At 43.3% G+C, this 19583-nt stretch overlaps 1 protein-coding gene across 2 annotated transcripts in view; it reads right to left on the bottom strand.

The window, feature by feature from the left end:
- FLT4 (fms related receptor tyrosine kinase 4) overlaps positions 1-19583 on the bottom strand; it is a 150750-nt gene that overhangs the window by 70892 nt on the left and 60275 nt on the right. For both annotated transcript variants that reach the window (XM_053298500.1, XM_053298499.1), the window contains exons 4-6: positions 8545-8657; positions 6595-6757; positions 3693-3832 (exon numbers count right to left, since the gene is read on the bottom strand). In XM_053298500.1, the coding sequence (XP_053154475.1) occupies positions 3693-3832; positions 6595-6757; positions 8545-8657 (416 nt within the window). The remainder of the gene's footprint in view (positions 1-3692; positions 3833-6594; positions 6758-8544; positions 8658-19583) is intronic.

The following is a 19583-nucleotide window of genomic DNA, read 5'->3' as shown; positions in this document are numbered from 1 at the left end:
TTTAGAACCTATTAGTGCAAACTGAGAAAAATGATGTGTGTTTATTTGTGCTGCTGTGCAACTGGGTATGTGAGGGTTAGCTCCTCCAGTCCATACAAACCAAAAACTCCCATACAAGAGGTGGAGTCAAGAGGCAAAACGAGGCACACAGAAAAGCAGAGCAACACTGCTGGGGTGGTGACAAGAAGCATCCATTGTAGAGTTGCCATACCTCTCAGAATTCCAAGTTTCTTCCAGATTTGAAGCAACTCACCTAGATTGCTTAACCCACCTGGATTTGCCCGGATTTCAGCTTTCATTTTTTAAAATAAAAGCTAAGTTCTAGCCCTTGTAGAAGTGGAGTTATGTAGCAAAATGTGCAGTCACTATTCTGCTCAACCGCTGGACCTGGATTAAGAGAGGTAACACAGGAGGCTCGCTGGGAGGGTTTCACTTTCACAAGTACAGTAACCCCCTGAGGAATCTTGCCTTTGTTTTGTTTTGATCAGCAGGGGATCTCTATCAGGCAGTTGAGAGGATAGTTTGCTTTTGATGTAAATCATTGCCTGCCACCAGGCTGTGTATTGTAATGTTTAAGGACTTTCTTGGCTTTACATTCAATGCATGCCTACTTAGAAGTAAGCACCATTGGTTTTAATCAGATCTTCTCTCAAATAAGCATGTGCAGAACTGCAGCCTTAATTAAAAAGTTATGCATTTCCTTTTGTTCTATTGCTGCTGTTAATATGTCAAGGAAAATGATCAGGCAAGGCTATCTTCCTCAACTATTGCTGGTAGATATCCAGAGCAAATACAAGTCAACTGGAAAGTGCAGCTGCTAATTTGCACATGCAAAATTATTTTAAAACCAATTTACTTAATATGCAAAACCAGAATATGGCAACTCTAATAATCCACAGTAACTAGGAAGAGATGAAGCTAGCCATTTCCCACCTGGTCATCCTGCCTGCTTTGCTGAAGGAACTCCTGTACAGGAGTCTGCTCCATTTGTTGGTAGGCCTTACGCCTCACCCCAGGTCAGTGCCAGGAAGCTAGGATTTCGCACAAAATGGCCTTTTCAGTAGAAACATTAGTGATGAGCTCACATTCCTAGTGAACAGTTTGGGGTGCATTTGGGTTAGACCAGGATTGTACTTAGGGGAGCTCTCCACCATCCTGCCCTGTGAATTGTGGGTGTGCTATAAAAATTGTGCCTGTAAGTTTCCCCCTGAACAGCTAATAGCAGCTTAAGGCAAAGATGAAACTGGCATGGTGGGGAGAAGGTTAGACAACCCCCCTCACCCTATGCCAATCCAAATTTTGCTCCTGGCTGCTTGTTGAGGAGAACAACATATAATTCTAAATAGAAAGAACGGGGCCTACTCCCTGTTTCTTTTAACACTGACATCACATTTAAAAGGAAAGGCATTTGACAGATTTTGATTATTGTTCTGGAGGTACTTCACAGTGGGAAATGACTTGCCTAGCAAGCATGAGGTTGCCAGTTCGAATCCCCACTGGTATGTTTCCCAGTCTATGGGAAACACCTATATCAGGCAGCAGCAATATAGGAAGATGCTGAAAGGCACCATCTCATACTGAGTGGGAGGAGGCAATGGTAAACCCCTCTTGTATTCTACCAAAGACAACCACAGGGCTTTGTGGATGCCAGGAGTTGACACTGACTCAACGGCACACTCTACCTTTACTTCCAATGTATGCAAACAGCCATCTTGTTTCAAGGCAGTGGACTGTAACAAAAAGACCCCCACCAGAATTGCCCAGAATTGTCTTACGTGCTGTGAATTTGGTTTTTCTTTAACATGAATTTTCAAGGGGCATTGCTTGTACTTGAAGATGTTGCTAGCACTGCCATTCTGTGGGCTCCCAGAAGCCTCTCTGCTTTTGTTTGAGACTACAGGCTTGTAGCTCCCACTCTTAACATGCTCAGGAGTCTCATAGGATTGTGGGCTCCTCGTTTGTTGGCATATGGGGACAGGTCACTTAGCAAGCAGTGGGACAATTGCCCCCAGATTCACCAGCTGCCAAGCAAACTGAAAGGGGATTAGCCTCGCACCTTTCCCTATATTAGGCAATGTCTAAGCAGACCTGAGTTAGCTTGTGAGTTAACTTCACTTTCAAGGTCTCTCTGTCCAAAGACTGACCCTTTACTTCCCCCTCCTCTGCGGTTGTCTCAAACGAGCTAAAGTGAATCACCTCAGAAGGAAAACAGATAAGGCACTGTGGATGCTACTCCCTTCCCCATTACAAAAGAGCTAAGAGGGCAATAGGAACTCAGGAGGTGCATTCATTAAAATTACTGATTGGTTTACTGGGTCCTTCTGACCTGACAGATGCCATCCTTGCATGTCCATTCAGTCCATTTACATACAGGTTGTTCTTGATTAGAGTTGTGCATGGAACTGCGGAGCTGCGGTCTGGTTCTGGGGTGGGGGTTCCTTTAAGGGCGGAGGGAGGGTGTACTTACCCCTCCCACCGCTTCCCCCCTCTGGCACACGTATTTTAGTCAGCAATTGGGGTGGCAGGATACGTCCCTGCCGCCCCTTCCCCCGCTCGGCTGCAAAAGGCTTCAGGAAGCCTTTTGCGCGTGCGCATGTCGCACGTGCATGTCACGTCTCCGCAACGTGCGGACTGGTCCGGAGGCCTGTAGAATGGCCTCCGGACCAGTCCGTGCACATCACTATTCTTGATCATTCATGCCATTGAGTTTTACTCAAGTACAGCAAACAAAGACAATGGATCCTTTTGAGATCCACCAGAATTTCCCTCCTCAGGAAGAAGGAGAAGATGGTATTTCGCCTCCGGGCCCATTTGGGGCTATAACTGGCCCTGATTTCATAAACCAGTGTGCTTTATTTGGTCTTTACACCATGGAGTCACCCACTGTTTGGGCAGTAGAGCTGACATGAGCCATAACACCAGGCCATGCCTTGCACCTTTTGGATTTACTCCTGCTGCCTATCCCCCAAACTACTTTCGGTTTTTCGCTGCTGCCTGGTTCCATCGCTGAGGAGAGAGGTCCTTCGGTTGTGCCTGAGCCATGAGGGTCCAATCGCTACTAACTGAAGGGTGAGGCTCAGTGGTCCTTCTAATTTTTTTCATCTCTGTCTGGAATGAATTTTGTTCTGGGTGGAAGTATCAAGTCACTGTGTGTGCACATGCATTCAGAGTGGGGCCTTCCTAATTCAACCTGAGCGGGATCTAAAATTAACTGAGCAGACATCAGAAAACTTGTGAGCGCACTCATGTGCGCATGCCTTAGAGGGAACAGTGACGAGGCTGTACGATAATCACTGCACCCCTCTGGGCTCTTCCTATCCCTGTTCTTTCTTAAATCCAAAAACCTGTTTCTTTGAAGCATTGTTTTCTCCAGCCAGCCCAAACACATCTAGGGGTGTTTGCCAAAGTCTGCCTGCCATTTTGTTTCAAAATATGTTTGTGAGGGCAAATATGATAAGGAATGGACTGGATTAGCAGATGTTTGGGATAGAATGTTGTTTTGTTTTTATTTTTGTTCCAGAATAAATAAGGATGAGACGAAGGCAGCAGGGAACACCAGTGATAAATACCAGTTAGGTTTGCCAAGTATTCACACATCCAGTGCTTTTCACTATGAAGCAGGAATAAAAACCAGTCATTACTAACTATCTGTAACAGCTAGAAAATAAGAGTTATGGGACAAGACAACTTACCAGTTTGGTAGGGTAATCCCAGCGGAAATCAACTCCAGAATTAAACTCAGCCCATACAGTGCAGTTAAGAACTAGCCTTTCTCCTACTAGTAGCTCCATAGCCTTCCCTGGAAACAACTGAATATCGTAAAGTTCATCACCTGGTGTAAAAAGTAGTAAGGGAAAAAAAGCTACTTAAGAAAAACACAATTCCGTCCTTCTGATAGAGAAACAGAACTTTTGCTACAGTTGTGTGAAACTGTAACCTATTCAGACTGACTAATTTTATATGTCCTTTTCGCTAGGTCTGCTTAATTTTGTAAGCAGTTGACCAAATTATCATATTATCTTAGGGCTGGATGGTCCACCCTTTCTTCCTTGAACCTTGTTGATCCAATTCCTGATTCAGTTATCCTAGTTTAACAGACAATAGCCTCCAGAATAAAGCAAGCCATAGGTGAGATAGGAATAAGGAATGTGTACCTTATCAATGCATCCATTTTGGACAAGAAATATGCTTGGTAAGATGCACCCACACTTGAAGGTATAATTATGAATGACAGTGTACTCAAATCTAAAGAATATGGAGGACATATTTTCATACTTCATTTCTCTGTTAAATTTCATTTTATTTCTCCTGAAATGGTTTCTCTGGGTATGGACTGTCTCTTCCTGAAACTGTGTATGTGTGTGTGATAGTTGATAGTTGTTTATTTACGATCTTAGATCAAACATCAATATACGCAGAATATACACAGTAAAAAGAAAATAATGGAAACAAAGTCTAAAATGTCATCAAATATATAAAATCAGGAATCTTTGACAGTAACCAATTGCTGTGCTCTAGCTTCTCTTAGTTTGGTCAATGTGTAACAAAATTTAGCAACCGCCAGGGATATTGTTGGGTCCCTGTCTTCTAATAAGCATATAAGAATTGTCTCCACTGAGTGGCTTTGGAGATCTTTCAGATACTGAGATAAAAATAAATCTCTTTCATCTGTATAAAGTGGGCAGTGTAACAGTGTGTGTGTGTTTTGGGGAGTGATGATGAACATTAAAAATACTGTATCTGCACAACTGCAGCTACAGTAAATTCCCTGTAAAGGTAGGAAAGATCCTCTCTTGGGGCAGTTTTTCCATCCGTTTTTCTAGGGTGGCTGCCTAAAGCAGCAGAATTTTGGAGCACCGCTGGGGCAACAGAAGGCTCCCTGACACCTCCACCTTCTTACCTGTGCCACTCACCATTCTGGGAGCACTTCTACGTCAAGCAGTGCCACACCACTCGCCAAAGAGCTGCTCCCAAATGGCCCTCCTCCTCCTCTGCTCCAAAAGGCAGAGGCAAACGAATGGAGCGAAAGAAAGTGGACTGAAACTAGCAGAGTGGAGGCACTCTAGGCCACCACTCTCCTCCTCAAAAAATTCCTCCTTCCACTTCCTTCTCTGGCAATGGAGGAGGGACGAAGGAGGGTGAGGACAGCTCTTACAAGTGTGCTGCTGGGTGAATTTGCAGTTGTTTTACACATATGCTCCTAAATAAAATATGTTCAGCTAATAGGCTTGGAAAAACTATGATCTGAGGTTGCATTTGCACCAGTCCTTTAAAGAGAAATGTTTTTGCAGAAAAAAATCAAGAAGGGAAGCCCCAACAGAAATGGCCTCTGGGATGTGAACTAAAATTGAACCTTCTTGTCTAATCCCTTAGACCTCTTCTTTCAACTCCAATTCTTTTCTTCTTCTACTTTTTTAAATATGAAGAACTCTCTCAATTCCTTTAAAAAGCACACTTTCCCCTTCTTAGCATACCTTTAATCTGTACTAATTCTGTTCTATAAGCCAAATATTAAATTATTCTTGTTATTCTACTTGTATTGCTGTAGAATGTGCCCGACCCTTGCACATTTTTCATTTTCCCTCTTCCCTCCTTCACTCTCTCCTTTTGTGGTGTCTTGTTTTGTTTTTAACATTGTAAAGTGACCTGCTATAAACTTGCCTGTTTTTAGTCACTGGGCAGCACTTAGCAAAACGAAGCATGTAATACATAGATTAAAGAAGAAAAACAAGAATCTGACAGAACTAGGATTCAAGTTTCATCCATTTTTCAAATGTTAGCTGTTTAGCAAATTTAAATTTAGGCCTCACTGGGAATGTCCTTGGCCAGTCTCTGTCTTTCAGCCTCAGTTTTCAGACTGTAAAATGGAAATGCTAATAACTTACCTCACAAGGTTAAGAAAATGAAAGGAAAAAATTATTTGCACTCGCATATGTGCTCCATACTTTATGAATTTGTCAAAGAGAAATTATCAATGAAATGGCCAAAGACAGTGACTGACACCCTGCCTAAATTAGTCAGCACAAGTTCTACTGAAATTAATAGGACAGGTTATTCAAGAAGATTAATTTCAATGTGACTTCTGCTGAATAATTTAGTCAGGATGTCAGTATTTCTGTACCTGGGAAGGAGTGCAGCTTTCATGTAATGATTAGCACACTCATACATAGGGCTCAGCCTCACTCTCACATATTCTCCCCCGCCCCCCTCCACATATTTTCATACAAAATACATAATGCAACTCTTCTTTCAGTCTCTTTGTAATTTGAATGCAACACCTACATGGCCAAAATGCTTATTTGCATTAGAATTGCTTCTTCTCTTCCATGTTAATGTGGCAGTCAAATGTAAATATAAGTAATTTTAAGCTTCCTGTGAAAAGGTTTTTAATGTGGCAGAGAAAGTGGAAGAGGCATCTCTGTAATGCAAATGAACATGCTCAACAGCATAGATTCTATATTATATTTACAGTGTTGTATTGGAAAGCAACTGAACAAGAGCCATTTTAAGCCTCATATGGGAAATCAGTTTTTGTACTGCAAAAGCACCTTTACAAGGCACTTTCAGAGTCATCAGCTCTGTTCCAAAGCTTACCTGCAATGTGGAGAACAAAGAAACTGGATCTGAAGGGCTTTCCATCAATCAAAGTTTCACAATGAACAAATAAACAGTCCCAGATCAGAGAGGTAGGAACGAGCATCCCTCTTTTGTTGTCCCAGAAAATGTTGTTCCCATCTGGGTAGAAGGCAGAGGTTGTCTACAAACAGAAACAGTTCTGAAAACTCTTTTTAAAATTATACACATTACTACTCCATTTAAAAAAAAATTCTTTCAAGGCTTCTCAGGGTTGTCCTAACACAGTGGTCAGCATCCAGACTACATTCAACAACAAAAAATAGTTATATACCGCTTTTCATCAAAAGTTTCCATAGAAAAATAATAAACAAAGAAGATGGCAGAAAGGAGGAGGAAGAACATTCCTCCTGAGTAATCCTGTTGAAATTTTAAAATCCTATGGAGTAACTCTTGGGTAGGACTCTTGAATAACTTAATCTGGATGCTGCTCAGTATTTTACATCTGAGGGGGAAAAAACACCTAGAGAAAGTGATACTTTGGAATGTTACCAAAGGGGTGTGTGTGTGTCTCCTACACTTCCCTAATGAAATCTAAACATGCTGCCAATTGAAGTTCCCACCCTCCGCCATTTTGATTTCTGCAATGAATTCCATGTGAGGGAAAGGATATATGAACGATGAGGTGGAAAAACCATCCCAGAGGGCAACGGACATTGTTGTGCAGTTTTCTGCTGAAGCAGATTGCACCAGTTGCTGAGTAGGAAGGTGAAGGTGAGGATGTTACATAATTGGAGTCAGCAGAAGGCATAAATTCATATCCCAGGAAAGTAGTGAGATTAAATTTTGCACATGCTACATTGGCCACCTAATGGTGCAGTGGGAAAATGACTTGAATAGCAAGCCAGAGGTTGCCGGTTCAAATCTCTGCTGGCATGTTTCCTAGACTATGGGAAGACTATGGGAAACACCTATATCGGGCAGCAGCAATATAGGAAGATGCTGCTGCGCAGGAGAAGGCCCCTCCTCCATACTGTGCAGGAGAAGGCCCCTCCTGTATTCTACCAAAGACAACTACAGGGCTCTGTGGTTGCCAGGAGTAGACACCGACTCAACGGCACACTTTACCTTTACCATTTTCCTCAGACATGGAACCTGGTAGATGGAATGTATTGGTCTTTCAGGATGAATATTTCCCTTTGCATTTGTGAGAAAGCAGCAAATGCAGTAGTGTACTGGCCCTCCGTGGAGTTTCTAAGGGCAATGATGCCCCTTAAGAGACTGCATCCCATGCAAAGGACTACTTCACACATCATACTTTTTTAGGGGTATATCTAAAATGTTTGAATTGTTTTCACTTAAAAGTGAAAAGTGTAAATGCCACAAACGTGTTCACCTTATACAGGCACACTCATCAGTGAGGCATGAATAGCTACAACTTCTTGCTGAGTGTACACTTGATTGCAAAGCTGGCTTTGCCTCTGGGTAATGTGTGACATGACTCTCACAGTGTCCCCAAAGGCCATGAAACTTTCAGAAATGGAAGCTGTCATGGCAGCAACAACAGAGGTTGCTATTTATTTTATTATTTATTTATTTATCATATGTTTATACCTCCTGATATGTACTTCTCTATTGACACGCCAGACACAGAAGCTCTAGAGAACTGAATGTGTGAAGTGTTTCTCCTTTCCTCTTCAAAATGCCTGCATAATAGCAATACATCTCCCCAGAAAGATCAGTAACATTGCACAGTGACTCACAGGGAATCTGAAGAGCGCAGTGCAAAAGAGAACAGAGACCAAAATGAAGGGCGGGGCGGGGGATGTGACTGGGAAACATCACTAAGGATTTTAAAGGATAGCCTGTTTGTCAAACACCATCATCCGGGGTGTTTTCTCTGTTCCTCTTAAAGTTGTTAAGAGAGAAACAAGGCAGAGTCCCGAGCCATTCTGCCAGGAGGCTTCTTACCGAGAGCAAAGTGATGTTAAGGTCTGGAATGGATACCAGGCATGGTACGCAGATAGTCTCCTTCTTGTAGATAAGAAGAGTTCCTGGTTTATTGATAAATGGCTGTTCAAAGTCTGAGAATGAAACAACAGAGAATCATGGAAAAATAGCAACAGAATCATGGAACAACATATAAAACAAGAAAAGTGATTATTATTCTCCCTAGTAGTATTCTTTTTAAACAGCTAAAATCTGTAGGAAACTGTACTGAGTCTGGCATCAGTATAAGAAGACTGTATCAATATGAGAAGGGGAAGCATACACTGCCCTTGTGATCAACACTCTGGCCCAAAACTAAATGAGACATCAGAGCTTTTCCTGGCATTTTTTTTTCTTTCTCAAAAAGAAGTTGTGTGGCGGGGAGGGCCCAATTTGAATGGGGGCTACAGCATAGGAGGAGGGTTCTTAACCCTTCCCCCCTTGCAGCCATTTCTCAGCTCAAACTGCCCATCCAAACTACTATTAGCTGTCAGGGAGGAAAGTATCTATAACTTTTCCTTGCTATGGCTACCAGCAGGGGAGATTTGGATCAGAGCTACTCTGCAGGGGGAGAAAGTTAGAGCCAAACAAGACTCCACCATGGCTGCTTTTGAGAATGTAAAACAGATAGTGGTCGCGCCCAACATGTTGCTCCCACACACCATTCTCTCTATTTTTTTTCTTCTGTGTGCAGAATGAATTTTGTTCTGGGTGGCAGTATCAAGGCAGTGTGAGTGTGCACATACATTCAGAGTGGGGCCTTCCTGATGCAACCTAAATCTAAAATTAACTGAGCGGACATCAAAAAACCCGTGAGCGCACGCACGTGTGCATGCCTTATAGGGAACACTGCTCCCCTGTCAGATCTAGACTGGCACTTAGGCGAACAGGCTGACTGTTGGGCTCTAATCGCTAATACATTTCATAACCAAAGAACATCCAGTGAGAAAAGGAAATACTTCTCCAGATATGTTGGCCACTGTATCTGCTACAAGGGTGGATAAACTACTACTCTTTATCCTAGTGGATAAATTGTTTGACCAGAAGCAGATAGACTTGTGTTTAAATCTCTCCTCAACCCAATGTTTCTCTCTCAGCCTAACCTACCTCATAAGGTTGTTGTGAGGATAAAATTGAATAACCCTTTGTCCTGAGCTTCCTGGAGGAAGAGCAGGATGCAAATATGATAAAAATGCCTAAAGTCAATAATGGGATGGATGAGGGCTAAAACTTAAGCTGAATCCAGATGGAGGTACTGTGGGTGGAACAGACCATGGAGATTTTTATGATTTATTTATTCATTCAATTTTTTATACTGGTAAATGGTATGCAGTTGAGATGGTATGCAGTTGCATTCTCCTTTACAGAGAGCATGGAGCTCAACTCTCCTTTAACAACGAACTCTCCTTTAACAAAGCCTGCAGAAGGTGCTCAGCCCAGCATTGCTGCTAGATGCCCAAATGGCATCCAGAGCTCAGAGTGTCTTTTTCATGCTTCAGTTGGTATGCCAGCCTTATCTCTCTTCCTGGAAAGGAATGACCTGGCTACAGTTCTCCATTCCTTAACAACCCCAGAATTGATTATTATGTGTTTTCTGTGAGGTTACTACTTTGTCTTCAGAAACCTCAACTGGTACAGAATACGGCAGCCAGGCTGTTGAAAGGGACAAGCCAAAAAAGCATGTGTCACCTGTACTCAAGGAATGTAACTGGCTCCAGGTTTGTTTCTTGGTACAGTTCACAAAGTATTAGCGTTTGCTTTTAAAAGCGCTGAACAGTCTGGGAGCAGGATACCTGAAGCACTACCCACTCCAGTTTGAATCTGCCTGGCACCTGAGAAAGCCCTTCTCAGAAGGCCCTTCTTTATGCCCCTTTTCTAGTGCCTTCTGTGATTTTGCCCTGATTGTGGAAATCCCTTCCAAGGATGATACATCTGGCCTGAAGATACCCGAGTCAAAAGGATAGATTTTGCCTGGTTTCAGGGGAGGGGCGAAAGCGGCTTCATTGATTTGTTGTGTTGGTTTTAATTTTAGGTTTTGGCTTCAAACTCTCCTATTGGTCGTTTTATTGCTTTTATTGATGTATAATGGCATGTTCTTAGTTTTTTTAATCTGCTGTTTTTTAAATCTTTTTTTGATACCTTCATGATTAAGTGGATTTGAGTGCAATCTCTAACGCTTAAATGTATATGTACACACACACACACACACACACACACACACACACACACACACTCCCTACCTCTCTACTTGAATTTGGATAATCTTTGGCATGGAAAATTATGTTTTGTTTCCATTCTAATGCACTGAACTATGGGTGAGGGGCAGCAGCCTAGCTGGCATAATGCAGGAAATTCGCCTGACTGCTTTTCATCTCTGTTTTGTTAGTTACAGTACACCTGCATCCAAGTCAAAGTTTCCCCCCTCGTAATTGTTTGCTTAGTACATGGGTTCTTAACCTGAGGTTCATGGACCCCAGTAGGTCCAGGTGGTCCATGGAAAATCTTTGATGCATTGCATTTTATTTGCTTTCTGGTATGCCAGGATAAAGTTTTTGAAAATAATTCTCCTGAGTACTTATTCCCCCCCCGCCCCATTTTTTTCATATGTATGAAAATATATAAGGGGGTTGAGAGTCCATTGGTAATACTTAAGGATCTGCATGGTCCATAGATGGTAAATGTTTAGGATACCCTGGTTTAGCATGTGCTTCTTGCCACTAAAAGCAAATCATTTAAGTGGGTGTATAAACTCCTCCTGTATTCTACCAAAGACAACCACAGGGCTCTGTGGTCACCAGGAGCTGACACTGAATTGATGGCACATTTTACCTTTACCTTTATTAACCTTACAGAATTCCTAACTACAGCTTAGGGTGATCCATCAATTGATATAGCAATAATCTTTGTACAATAGAAACAAACTCAGATCCTTAAATGCCAATTCAAAAATCAGTAATAAAAATATTTGCTAAAACGCTTTTAAAATCTCAAAACAACAGAGGCTACACTCCTCTGCCCCACATTGCAAGTCCCTATTAAACAGAATGGGTCTTACTTCCCAAAAAAATATGTACAGGATAGAGCTGAGTTTAATTCATCTGGCATTTCAACTTCTTTTGGCAATTTCAAACATGTAAATATTCATGATTTCAGCATAGTTATCAAATATGGTAACACAGAAAAGAATTTAAGTGGGAATTCCCTCATGTCCCAAAGCTGTCCTCCAATTCCATAGCATCTCATTATTTTTTGTTGGGTTTCACAGATGCCACAAGTGGCTATAACCACAGGATTATTACATCAGGTATTAAACGAAATCAATAGGGTGTGGCTATATAAACAATACATGATTTTCATCTTCACACCCCAGTTTATAGACCAGGGATTGCTGAGGCTTCCAAAAAGGAGGAGTGTTACAAGTTCCACCCGTACTACCAAGCCACTTCTACCATACTTCCCTCAGTTTCATAATTGCTAAATGGAGCCTCCATGTTCAGAAACAGTACACTTCTGTATACCAGATACTGGGGACAAGAAACAGAGGAACAGAGTTGCCTTCTTCAGGCACTCCTTGCGAGCTCCCCAGAGGCATTTGCTGGCCCCTGCTGCAAACAAGGCAAGTGATCTGCCCCAAACGATAAATTGAGCCCTTTCTCACTATCAGTGAGAAGGGCTTGAGGGCACGTGGAGAAGAAGGCTGCTGAAGCTCACCTCCCCAGCAGATGATCGTTGGGTCCATGCTGGGTGCGCAGATTGCCTGCCCAGACGGACAAGGGCTGCCCCCGAAAATCCCATGTTTAAGAGGCTAGTTCTACAGGTTGGTTTGCCGCTGAAGCGCCGCTGGGATCAGGAGGGATCTTGGCGGTTCTCACATGCAGCCAAGGCTCCCTTAGCCTGGTCTTGGCTGCACATGAGAACAACCTGACTGTGTACAAGGCAGATGTGAAATGCAAGTCCCAGACATCAAACCACTCTCTGGACCCCGCACTTCCTGCTGCCACATCCCTTTTACAGAAGACAAACTAGAGACACCTATGAGACAAGTGTCTTGCTCAAAGTCAAAAACTGAGTACAAGGCAGAAGTACTGTCTTAGCACCAAATCCCCCAACCAAGTTTTCCCCTTCCAGTCATTATCAGTCTTTTACTCCAACCTATGTTGCCATGCCATGGCATGCCATGCTCAATTTGAATTGCTCCTCCTCTTCCCCCATCACAACCCCGCCCCCCCTTCACATATTTTCAGAGATAAAGGAAATTCAGGCAGCCTCATGTAGAAATGAAACATTGCTCTATGTTATTCCAATTCTATGTTATTCTATGTTATTCTAATTATTCCATAATTAACTCATGGAATTCACTGCTGCAAGGTATGCTGATGGCCATTAGTTCAGATGGCTTTATAAAAGGGATGAGACAGATTTGTGGAAGATAGGAGCTATATACTAGTGAGAGAGCAAAGCAGGGGCATAACTATAATAGGGCAAGGGGAGACAGTTGTCTGGGGGCCCACTGCCTTGGGGGGCCTCCCAGAGGCAAGTCACATGACTGACTCCCCCAGCTGCGCACCTGCCCGGGCTTTCTTTATCCTCCGAAACTGATGTGAGTGTCAAGACCTGGAGCTACCAGAAGAGCATGTCTTTCTCTAGTACCATTAAATGACTTGCATCACCCACAATTTACAAAACCTTAAAAAAAAAATTTAGGATGATGTTCTATTGTGGTACATAGGAGATAGATAGACAGACAGACAGACAGACAGACAGATAGATAGATAGATAGATATAAATAAATTTTACTATGCTTTCTGTTACCACTATTCAGCCTCATTTAAGATTTCTTTACTTCATGAGTTGAGCTTCAGTGAGTGGGGGGCATTTTAAAATCTTGTCTCTGGGCCCACTCCAACCTTGCTATGCCCCTGGAGCAAAGGCTTCTTTCTTTGCATGCAAAAGACCCTAGGTTCAAGCCCTGGCATCTCTAGGCAGGACTGGAAAAGACACTTGTTTGAAACCCTGGAGAGCTGCTGCTAGTCAAGGCAATACTGAGCTAGGCGGACCACAGTATAAGGGCAGCTTCTTACGTGCAAGACAGATTACCCAGGATAGCTAAATGTTCAGAGGCAGGATACCCTGAATCCCCGAAGATTCTGGGGACAGACAGGGAGGACCATCATCTTCATGCCCTGCTTGTGAACTTCTGGTAGCATTTGGCTGACTACGCTTGGAGACAGAATGCTGGACTAGAGGGACCTTGGCCTGACCCCACTGGGATCTTCTTAAGCTCTAATGCAACAACCAGACCTTGAAATGCCACTCCTCTGCCCCACATACATCACACATGTCTTTTCTCTTTTCACAGTCACTTGGCTTCATAATCAACAATCAACCCAGTTCTAAATTTAATTCCAGATTTCCCCCAGATTCCTTCTACCGCTTCCCCTTCTAGAACTCCATTTTTCTCACTTACGTCTGTTCTCAGCTCTTTGAATGTGTTGTGAGATGTGTGTGCTTGCATGTGCAGTTATCTCCAGGTGTGTGGTTTCTGCCTTTGGGCCAGTGGGAGGGGAAGGATCCACCCCCCCTCCCCAGTGTCTCTTTAGTGTCCCCAAGAGTGGTATATTTCTAATAAAGAAGTGGGAGAGAGTCTTGCCAAATTTCTGCTTGTAAGCACCTCTCTTCCCTGCCTGCCTGCCTGCCTGCTCCTCGGGACTTAAAGAAATGTGTCTTTTTGCCGACTTTTTCAGTAGAGCTCACACAATCGCACCAAGAAGCACTCTTGGGGTGTGTGTGTGTGTGTTGAGGTAGAACAGATCACTGTCTTTATTAACTACACAGCCTAAGAATAAGAACACAGCCTCAGAACTGCCCAGAGATGTGAGTTTTGGGCAGAATAAAAATGTGTCAAATAAATAAATAAATACATACATACATACATACATACATACATACATACATACCTGCAGTAGCGAGCATGAATTGTCCCCTATGCTAAGCAGGATCTCCCCTGTCCTGCATTTGGATGGGTGACTATATGTAAGCATTGTTGGCTGTACAAGATTCCCCTTAGGGGATGAGACCATAGCTCAGTGGTAGAACATTTGCTTTGTGTGTAGAAGGCACCAGGTTCAATCCCTGGCAGCATCTCCAGGTGGGGCTGGGAGATACTCCTGCCTTAAACCTTGGAGAGCTGCTGCCAGTCAGAGCAGACAATGCTGAGCTAGATGGACCAAGAGTCTGGTTCTGTATAAGTCAGCTTCCTATGTTCAGCTTACAGCTTCAAGAGGAGTGAGAACAAAGGTGTGAAATTAAAAACAACAACAACTCTGGGACAACTGTTGTTCAGTCAGCAGGCACCCAGCCTCACCATCATTATCCAGCCCTCACTGTGAAAAAGGCTTTTCTCTGACAGCTTTTTAAAGGGCTGCAAAGACACATTTATTCATCCAGGCTTCTAATGAGATTGATAGAATCCATCACTGTTTTTAAATTGTTTTAATGTTTCAGTTTTGTTTTAATCTGTGTTGTTTTATTGTAAACTGCCCAGAGACATGAGTTTGGAGTGCTATATAAATATGCCAAATAAATAAATAGATAGATAAATGCATGCATGCATACATACATACAGCGTAGGTGCCCAAACAATGCTCTGGTCTCATCTGCATAGGCAGGAGGGGGTGCAACCTGTGCATTCTTTTAGTGCACTGACACTGATTCCAAATCTTGAAGCCTGTTTAGGTTCTGACTGCTCTCTTAAGGGTGGACACAAACACACACTCACACACACACACTCAGCATGCTGTGCACACTGTTTATAGATGTGCAGGTGTAATACATACAGGAGGATACATGCACACCATTTTTCACACAGCACATAATTAATCTATGGAATTCTCTGCCACAGGATGTAGAGATGGCCACTAGCTTGGATGGTTTTAAATGGGGCTTAGACAAATTCATCGAGGACAGGTCTATCAATGGCTACTAGTCTGTTGGCTATAGGCCACCTCCAGCCTCAGAGGCAAGATGCCTTAAATACCAGTTGCAGGGAAGCAACAGCAGGAGAGAGGGCACACTCTCACCTCTTGACTGTGGGATTTACAGAGGCATCTGGTGGGAAGAGACAGGAAGCTGGACTAGATAGGCCTTGGGCCTGATCCAGCAGGGCTGTTCTTATGTTCTTATGACAGATCTGTAATAATAAACTTCACATGGGTAGACAAGTAACTAGACTAAAAAGTTACCTGATCAATCAAAGTTCATTTCATTGTGACTTGTTCCACAACTCTTCAGCAGTCTCAACCATTAAAAAAAACAAGAGGTTCTAGTAGGAACTAATCTGCCTACTTTCCTTTCACTATAATTTTAATTGGTAATTACCATCTTCACAAGTTATCCATTGGGGTGTCCATATGTGTCCCTAAAACTGCACCCAATTCAGGTAAATCAGTTAGATGGTTCACAAGTTAGCCCACTTGCACCTCAAATGTTCACACATCTGCCATCTTTAACTGGGGTGGATGAAATCATCACAAACCACACCACTGAAGTACCAAATTTGGTTCAAATCGGTCCAGGCATTGCAAAGTTGATAGGGGCGTGCGCGCGCACACACACACACACACACACACACACACACACAAAGCTGGGTGATCGCATAAGCTTACTTCCCTTAAGGAAAGTAGGCTAAAAATGATGGAGATAATAGTGGGGATATGTACAATGAGTTATTCTGTATTTTAATTTTGTTATTATTGATCACAGCACAACCATTTTCTCTAAAGAAAACCAGTTGTTAATCAGGTGTTAGCATCTTTTCCAGCTTGCCTAACCTAAAGATCTTTTGTCCTCCCTTTGTGTGTGCAATGTGGAGACACTGCAGTTAGGCCAATATGTCCTTCAGACACTCCTTGCTGAGGGATCAAACCCTGTCACAATCAGTTGACAATAATCAAACCTTAGTGGACAACTGCTTGTCTTCCTTCCTCATGACTCATATCTCAGTCCTTGTCCAATCTAAAACATAACCTCATGCTTGTGGATTGATTCAACATCACCTGACTGATAGCGTCACTACTTATACTTAAAACTAGAAGCTTTCTCCATAAAGAATTCTGTTCTTTTGAAGACCTTGGCTTCATGAGATCTTCTTGGGCCTCTGTACAGAGTAACACTTCTCTGCCAGTAGAGTGGGATCTTGCTTAAGGACTTCTTGGAAAGCTAATCTTGTCCTGCCCCTTCCTATTGCTAGCCAAGTCAAAGCTATTTTATTTATTTCAGACACTTGTATCCTGTCTCTCCCCCCACCACCCGCACCATAAAATAACACTCAAGGTGGCTCACAAAACACAAGTACAAAAAAAAATAAAAAAATCAAAACTATGTTTTTTAAAAAAACAATTCAGGCAACAACACTCATGTGAAGTAAGAAAGTAAAAGTTAATGAGATGAAGGGAAATGGTGAAACTTGTTCAAGATATACCGGAAAGTCTGTGACAGAGACTGTGAATAAGTTAGGCATCTTATATTGATCATTAACACACCCTGTTCTTCTCCAGAAGCTCATTATATCTACAAATCACCAATTCGATTTCTTGTTATGCTGGCAAAGGGTAAAGTAGTTCTAGATTCAGAGAGAGAAAATGTACTTCAGCAGCTTCCTAAGATCGTAGCTCAGGGTCATAAAAGAGACATATTTTCATGGGCAGTGTTGTACATCAGCGTCTCTTTTCCTAAGTGCTCCTGACTAGAGGTTTTGGATTTTATTCCATCTCTGTGTTTTTTATATAAATATTCCTCCAGGATGTATCTGAAGAGCAGCCACAGATGTTCATAGCAAAGACCAAGAGTAGATTAGATTAAGAGAGAACTAACATTCACAAGGGGAAATTCCTGCCAAACTTCTAATGCCTCTGGCTATTGTTATTTTGAGTTTGTTATCTGAGAATGATTTATTTTAAAATACCAGCAACAGTTGCTCAGCTGGCAAACTGCAGGGGCTCACTATTAATTGCTCATATTATATTCACACTGGACTGGACATATCCAAAGTCCATGATCTGCACTGATATCCACATAACTCAAAAGCAATTGCAATTTCCCTTTAAACAGCTACTCCCTGTTTTCAAAGTGTTTTGTGCCTCACCCCAGGGAAAGGAAGGCTGTTGCTAGTGCGGGCATGTGGGTGGAAAAATGTCCCCACTTTATCCCCCTACCTCACTTCCTTCCTTTCCCCCGACTCTGGCTTTTCTCCCCACTCCCGTGCCACTCTTCCATCCATGTCCTCCTTCACGCCAGCAGGAAGGAAAAGGAAGTGTGGAGGAGGAGAGGAGAGTGCTGGGCTAGACTAGAGTGGCCCACTACTCTCCTCTTCCACACTCCTATTCCACACTCCTAAAGTGTATTTAGGATAAAGCGGTGTGTGCAATAAGGAGTGATGATAAATGTTACTGTGGCTAAGGCGTGTTCTTGAGTTTGGGACCAACAAGATGGGGCCAGTAGGGCACAAAAACTTTGTCCATCAGTTTGACTTACAGATTTTCACACATCCAAGAGTCAATTCGCATAGTGCTGGGGTACTTTGGTTGCTACTTCTATGTCACATAACACTCAAATAACCTCTGTAGAAAGAAATCATGTTAAGTGATATGGTTACTTCCTATAACAGCATCATCCTTCCCCTGGAGCCAGTAATGCTGTTTGGCATGGGAAGTAACCTTCCAATCAGGAAGAGGAACAGTGTGCCACTGGGTAAGAACTGAGGGAAGTGGTTGGCCAGCTGAGGTGGCAAGACAATGAACAATCTGCCTCTCCCAAACCTCACCTCACCTCACCTCAGCCAGCTTCATTTGCAGGCCAGCCACGTCCTTACACAAAATAAGTAAGTAAATATTACTATCCCCATATTTGTCATGATCCCTGCTCCGAGCAGCAGCATGGAATTTAAATCTGAGAAGTGGGAAACAGAAGAGCCAGGCTAGCCTCAAGCCCAGACAGCAGGCCAGAGCCTGGCATCAGGGCAACTCCAGAACTAGCGCTCACTGAGACTGAGCCCAAGTCTCCAGGGAACCAGTCTGGGAACTCCAAACTGGAGGGCCACCCTGGTCTCTAGGCAGGGAGGCATATTCTGAGCCTGGAGACCTCATTCTACCTCTGGCACTTGTCACTAGGAGCTATCCAGGGTGCTGCAACCTCCACCGCCCTGCCCTGCTTATTTCTGATTTTAGGATGGGACAATACTATAGCTGGAGAACGGAGGCTGAGAGGAAGCGGCTTGCCTAAGGCCACCTAGTGAATTCATGGCAGAGGCAAGATTTAAACTGCGGAAGTAAAGGTAAGGTGAAGTGTGCCGTTGAGTCGATTTTGACTCCTGGCGCCCACAGGGCCCTGTGGCTTTCTTGGGTAGAATACAGGAGAGGTTTACCATTGCCTCGGTTTGCAGTCATGTCCTGTGGACAAGAGCCCATGAGGTTGGCAAGGCGGGTTGCAGCACTTTGGACAGCTCTGCCGAACAAGTTGCTCTGACTGTAGGCAGAGGTAGAATGAGCTCTTAAAAACCTAAGACTCCCCCTCCTGGGCTACACCTCCTTGCCTGGAAAGTGGAAGTCTTATATCGGCAGCCTTCTGGCCTTGAGTCTCACATGCCACCTCCTCTTTATCTGATTCCACCAGTGTGCCACCAGTTGTCAGGGAGTGCAAGAGTGTGTGTGGGGGGGCGGGGGCTGGCACTTCAGGTTCCAAGGTTGCTGCTTTGTGGTGGGGGCTCAGGCCCTGAGGGCACTGTTTTGGGGGGAGCTCCAACTTTGGGGCTCTCTCAGACTCTGGCCCAATGCCAGGCATCTGGACTGGATCCAGCACTAGTCACACCTCCTTAGAGGTCAGACTTGAATCACTATGCAGAGTAGAGTTCATGACACCTAACCATCATGCTACGTCAGCTCTCCGATCACACTATGTGGGGAAAGCAGGATTTTTTTAAAAAAAGACAGAATGTATTTTTCATATTAACTGAATTCATGTTTTGG

Source organism: Hemicordylus capensis, chromosome 2, assembly GCF_027244095.1.
Source record: "Hemicordylus capensis ecotype Gifberg chromosome 2, rHemCap1.1.pri, whole genome shotgun sequence".
Classification (NCBI taxonomy): Eukaryota; Metazoa; Chordata; class Lepidosauria; order Squamata; family Cordylidae; genus Hemicordylus; species Hemicordylus capensis.
The sequence above is the reverse complement of the archived record's forward strand: the minus strand, read 5'-3'. Positions and strand labels throughout refer to the sequence as shown.